The sequence below is a fragment of the Exserohilum turcica genome (assembly GCF_000359705.1).
Source record: "Exserohilum turcica Et28A unplaced genomic scaffold SETTUscaffold_6, whole genome shotgun sequence".
Taxonomy (NCBI): domain Eukaryota; kingdom Fungi; phylum Ascomycota; class Dothideomycetes; order Pleosporales; family Pleosporaceae; genus Exserohilum; species Exserohilum turcicum.
The window spans coordinates 11,224-17,431 of record NW_007360277.1 but is presented as its reverse complement, the minus strand read 5'-3'; the positions used below and the strand labels follow the sequence as shown (position 1 = coordinate 17,431).

At 43.4% G+C, this 6,208-nt stretch overlaps 2 protein-coding genes across 2 annotated transcripts; one reads left to right on the top strand and one right to left on the bottom strand.

The window, feature by feature from the left end:
* Window positions 1-2,134: 2,134 nt before the first annotated feature.
* SETTUDRAFT_96616 (uncharacterized protein) lies at window positions 2,135-2,724 on the top strand (the record flags this gene model as incomplete). The annotated part of the gene is made up of 2 exons (XM_008031344.1): window positions 2,135-2,233; window positions 2,293-2,724. The coding sequence occupies 2 exons, from the start codon at window positions 2,135-2,137 to the stop codon at window positions 2,722-2,724; spliced, it is 531 nt and encodes a 176-aa protein (XP_008029535.1).
* Window positions 2,725-3,350: 626 nt separating this feature from the next.
* On the bottom strand, window positions 3,351-4,999 carry SETTUDRAFT_156158 (uncharacterized protein; the record flags this gene model as incomplete). Its single annotated transcript, XM_008031343.1, has 4 exons — window positions 3,351-3,507; window positions 3,568-4,361; window positions 4,409-4,876; window positions 4,943-4,999. 4 exons carry the CDS (start codon window positions 4,997-4,999, stop codon window positions 3,351-3,353), a joined length of 1,476 nt encoding a protein of 491 aa, XP_008029534.1.
* Window positions 5,000-6,208: the final 1,209 nt, after the last annotated feature.

Sequence of the window (6,208 nt, the reverse complement as noted above, 5' to 3'; positions counted from 1 at the left end):
ATGTTCTTATCAGTGCCACCCTAGTCCAATTAACTAATTTTTTAAGCTTTTAATAATATAGCTCAAAACGTCAGCATGTAAGCTAACTGCATAAGGTTTACAAGTTTGAAACGTGCTAGTGCTTAGAACCCTTCGAGAATCATTTTAGATAAGGGGTAGCTACTGTAAAGTGTTGCACAAGTCATCCAGCCATATCAGTCATATATGTTCTAACAGTCGCCCTTTGTCTCCAGAGATATTATTTTCATTATTCCATTTCGTGACAAGTCACGCATGGATATCGAGACTCAACTGAAAGATCTAGATATCTTATCTACTCTTGTCTTAGCCTAAAGTTTCGTAGGTTAGTGTCTAATAAGGAGTGTAGACTTCCCCTGAAACTTGGATAATTATTAGCGTGGCGAATAGTTCTCTAACTGATAATCTCTTTTTCTGCGATACCTCCCTGGATACTGAGTTTAATTAGACAAATAGTAGCTTATTTTATAGCTCTTATATATAGCTATAGCTTACTAATAGAAAGTAAGCTAGTTAGTGAATGTTTCTTAATAAGCATATGAAAGAGAGCTGCGCCTTTCTCCTATAGGACTTCGGGGTGTAGATCCGAGTGACCGCCGCCAATCGGACCGCGCTCAAATATCGCGCATAGTTAAAGACATAATGAAATTTAACTAGGAAGTATAACACCGCTTTCATAAAAGAGCATAGATGCATGCCTCAATTTCATTATCTCCGTCTGAGCCTCGACACCCGGCATCAGTTTCAGAGTCAGGTCCTATTACTTTGTATGACAACTCTGTATCGCGCCTATGGACGCTCTTACGCGCTAACAGTGATATACAACCCTGAGAACCATGTAGATCCTTCGGTCTTACTTATAATACTAACACCCTATTCGTGGAATTGCTTACTTCATCATTTTCATCAATCATGTAATCTGCTATAGCAAAGCAAACATGTTGCCGGATAAACTATACCAATCTTCAAAATGTAATAGTATGTGTATGAATCATTTATTATACTAGGGGTTAGCGCCTGTGTACCCTTGTCTTCTCTTTTTTAATATCGTGAAAGAAAAAAGGTTATGCACTTGTCGATGGTGTCCTGGAGGTCATTTTGATGAGGAGGTCAACGTTAAATTTAAGCAGGTTACTTATAAAACTAGCTGTAGTAGTTCAATTCAGGCGTTATATCACTATAGTAAATTATACTCAATATTACACATATACTCCGAGATGTAGAATCTACATGATACTGCTTATGATAAAGATCGGAAAAGACTCGGAGTTATTGTAGAATGAATACCTGCGGTTTGCTGGGGATATTGGATTATAAGAATCCGGACAACTATCATGAACCCGAAATTTAACCTAGCCGAGTTCAATATCGTCAACGGCATGCAACTGCGCCTCTCGAACCTTCCCGTTCTCTAATGCACTCTCGACATGGCTATTCATCATTGGCGCCACGCTCTTCAAGAAGCAGGCCGCAAACCCGTTTGCAGCAACAAGCACGGCAATTGCAAGCGCCAAACATACTTCCATGCTCATACAATCTTAACCACATTTACCGGCGCTAGACCACTTGATCTGGGTAGATATCTGTCCGCAATGTGTATTTTTCGGCGGGTGCCATGATTTAAGACTTGTGCGACCCAGTTTCTGAAAACTGTTCGTTGCCACGAGAAATTCTTGAAGGGCTGTGCCTAGATATCCAACCCTTGTATCGACCAAAGTGCCTAGTACCTATTTGAAGACTCGGAAGAGCGGTACCTGAAAGATCCGAGTACATGCATATTCACCTTCGGAGTCGGAGACTATTGCCCCCGAAACCCCGCAGACACCCGCAGCTCCCCACATTCTTTCGGCCCGATTTCCATAAGCTACATCGTATTACTCGGAACTCCAACAAACCTTTCCACTAACCTGCCTTTCTAGATAGCGAAAAACCCGGTGGGCCGGAAGGAACTATCCAGACTGCCAGCTCGGCAGATATCCCGGCACCATGGTGTGTTTAATTACCTAGATCCAACCCACCGGGTTTTCCGCAATATTGAAGAAGGAATGTCAGATGTTTTATAACAACACTTTGAAGCTGTGTCTTGATTGATTATCCTCCTCTTACATATCAAATCATGGCATTTGAGATCTATATCCCCGAGGCTCTCACCTTCCAAGACTACATCAACGTCACGCAATGCGCCAGGACCCTTTCTGATGGATATGACCGAAAGGTTCTCACTTGTTCCAAGCACTTTTGCAGCACATCCAATAAGCTAATACAACAATGTAGGACAAAGAGAGACTCCAAGCTTGCCTTGCACCATCTATTTCGGTCAACTACTCTAGTATAAATCCGGCATGGGGTGTTCAGTCTTTCACGCGAGAGGATTTTGTCACAGAATGGCTCGGTCCACAAAAGCTTGGTGTCAAGGCTCTCGGAACGCAGCATCTACTAGGTGCCCCGTACTTCAGATCTGTCACAACGGAGGAGATTGTGGTCGAGTGGCAGCAGCTGGCAAGTCATGGAAGGAAAGTCCAAAGTGAAGATTTTGCAAGCCCGGCTTGCAGAATTGGAGAGGAGAGCGATGGACGAAGCTACATGCTGCAGACCTTTTTAAAGATTGAGGGCAAATGGAGGATAAAGGAAATTAAGCCCGAGTTAATTTATAGCACAGGAGACTGGAAGGCAGTTGGAAGGCCAGATGAAGATGAGAAAGCTTGATTGTTTCTCCAGCTGCCAGGTTTTATGATTTTCTTTCATATCGAGAAGGACGAGCAGCATCACTCCTAGTTATAGATCAACAAACTTGAACAGAATTCTATTACCTGCCAGGTACACAGATAGATAGAACAAATGAAGTACGCAATCCATTGCTCGGCTCTTGGCGGCCGGAGCCTCGGCATTCCCGAACGCCAAGCTCCAGCTGCCAGGTTTAAGGGCGGCTAGATGTGTGTGTAGTATTGTCAGATGGTGGCAGCGTTCAGTAGAAGGCTCAGAAGCCAAGGGCGCACTGCACGTGACGCACGAATAAGTACTAAGGGATAACACTAGGCAGTACCTAGAGAGGTGCGGGGAAAGGGTAGTAACAGGGGGGGAGGGGGAGCTGGTACAGGGCCAGCAAGTGGGTAGCGGGAGGTTGCTAGAGAGCATCATGATCCAGGCGTAGTGGGCCGTGTGGGAATGAAGAGCGGATGTGGCTGTGCATTGGCATATTGACAAGGTTCTTTTTGAATTTTGAATACATCCAGTTGACAGTAAGTAAGTCTAGAATCTTCATTTTCTGGAGCAGAAATGGCATCCTACCACATTTCTTCCAGAAAAGGAGAAGAAGAGGGGAGGGGGGAGACCTAGCGCGCAACTGGTGTCATACGAACCATGAGTGACGGTCTTTCCCAAGTTGTGAATAGCTTTTGACGTATCCAGTTCCTGGACTCCGGCAAGACCTCAATGTCAAACTCAAACACGACCAAGGCCAGGACGAGTCTCATTTCAATCAAGGCAAGACTGCAAGCACGAGGTTAGACAAGCTTGCGCAGTTTCTTTTCTTTTGTACAGCAAACTTACTTTCTGCCAATGCAGTTTCTCGGTCCAAAAAGGAACGGCTGTAGGACATCACGTTTGTCGCCGGCCCATGCCAGCTGATTGGAATCGACGAATCTCTCTGGGGCGAATTCGTCGGGCCAGGCGAAGTTGTGAGGCGACCTGAATGCAGAGTATTGGCTGATGCCGACCAGGGTATTGCCTGGGACAAAGTAGCCGGCAATAATCCCGCCTTCGGGTGTAACTAAGCGAGGATGACTCGTCGGGGAGGGCGGATATAGGCGCATTGTTTCGTCAATCACCGCGGCCAGATAGCGCAGGCCAGCAGCCTTCGAAATAGTAATTTCACTTCTGTGAGTGAATGCTGACCGAACCTCTGTCTTTAGTTTTTGATATACCTCGGGATTTTGATTGAGGAAATAGGTAGCTCCTGAAAGGGCCGTAGCTGTCGTTTCGCTGCCAGCAACAATTAAGGGAGTGGCGTTATTGAACACTTCGTCCATGGTGATCTTGCCCTGTTTCTGAGCCACTAAAAGATTCTCCATCAAGTCTGTATACTGTAGCTTAGCTTCTATTCTCCGATGAAGTTTCGCTCTCGTCATCTCTAGGAGTGCATTGCCTTCGTCGACGACTTTCTGCGGCACAAGTTTGATCAGAAACTGGGAAATCCGTGGTGCTAGGCGATTAAAAGACCGGTTCCAGGAAATTACCCTCATGGTACTGAAAATGAACTTTACCCATGGATGATAATCGGAGCGCGAAAGACAATTGAAGGATTCTGCAAATAATAGGTGGCCGATAACGTCGAATGCAAGATACTGTCATGGTTAGACATCGTAATCTTTCTTTATATGACAAGACATACATTATACCACGCAGCCACGTCGACTGGATTGTCGCAGAACTGGCGCAGTCGGTCTACCAGAAGATTGGCGTAGCCAGAAATGACAGTCTCCTGCTCTCGTAGTGCTTTGTCCGAAAAGCCGTGCGACAAAAGTCGCCTTAGCTTTGAGTGGTCGCCTTTGTGAACAGAAAAGAGGCTTGGGCCAGCATCGGCGGTGAAGACCAGGGATGGGTCCTTGATATATTCTGGCGTTCCACTTCGATGACCATAAATATCTTTCCAAGCTTTGGCATCGACAAAAATGAGTTCGTCTGGTGCAATTCGAATCGTCGGACCGTACTTTAGATGCATCTGGTGTAAAGCGTATTGGAGATCACCACGGAGACTATGATAAGAATGCCACAAGACGCTGGCTCTGGCCAGCCAAGGGCCTGGGAACGCTTTTAAGGGGTGCAGATATACGTTGTAGAAGGCTCGAAGAACCCAGTACTAGTTTGAATCCTGTATAGCGTAACTCTTCGTCGTGGAAAGCTAATGGTGAATTCTGGTACTTACTACAAAAACAGCGACAACAGCCAAGGTAGCCGCTGAGGCTGGAGCAAGTTGCAGCATGCTGACAAAGAAAATCTATGCTGAACAATTGTGGCAATCTTCGAGCGAGGGCACTGTGCACGCTGGGCTTCCATATATAGTTATCTTGCAGCCAGATACTGGTCGCACGACCGAGTAGAAGCGGAGCGTCAGTCGAATCAAACTTCAGACCGCAACCTTATATCCCGGCTTGCTAGCAGATCTTTGCTGTTTCTTCAATCAGAGAGCGCTTTTTTTCTTCTTCAGTAATTAGCCTGCTTCCTTGCTCTTAGGGCGGGGTATCGAAGTCGAACAGGTCAGGTGCAGGCGATCGCGGGGCAGTGCAGCCCCTCGCTGCTTCTCAACAACAGTCTCAATTCGCACACTTCTTTCAACACTATCGCGCAATGGAACAAACGCACTTCTATTCTAATTCATTTCGCTTCTTCTGTGTTTTGCATTAGTGTCTTCTGCTAGCTATCACTTTTTCTCAAGTAGCAACTACATATCTATGTATTCGATATCACTACCCCGCTCTGCCTCTATTACTGACGTGTTACCCTATCAGCCTCACAGGCCTTAGAAATAGGGTTTAAGGTTTCCAGCTGCTACTAAAAAATCCTAGCATTACCAATTACTTATTATTAGTAAAGTAGCTACGCTAATAAATATTATTCTATCCAATAGTGCTAAGCTATACTTAATTACTAGCTTACTTTAGTGTTATAGCCTAATATAGCAATATATAAGAAATATTATTTATAATTATAGAATAGGGTACTATACAAATATACTACTTAAGTAGATTTTTACTATTGTATTTACTTTACTAGCTAACAGCTATTTTGTAAGTATTATTTTCAAAGATTATAAAGTTCTTATTAAGATAGTAATAGAAAGTTTATATTTAAGGCTAAAGGTTAAACCAGTATAAATCATATAAGACTTTAACTCTTTTTTTAGCTACTTTATATGCTAACTAAAGATATATAAACGCTTAACTTCAACGTACTATAAGTTACTACAATTTATAATAGAATACTATAAGTTTTAAAGTATTCTTTTATAGTACTTATTTATAGTTTTCTAAAGCTATGTTAACATTTTTTTTATAGTATAGTAGGAGATGTTAAAATTATAGGTTTATCTTATTTGTATTTATGATTTAGTAAAGCGCTATATACGCTATATATACTAGTAAACTTTAGAGCTTATTATGATAGTATTGCTATAGAGCGTTATTTACCTCCA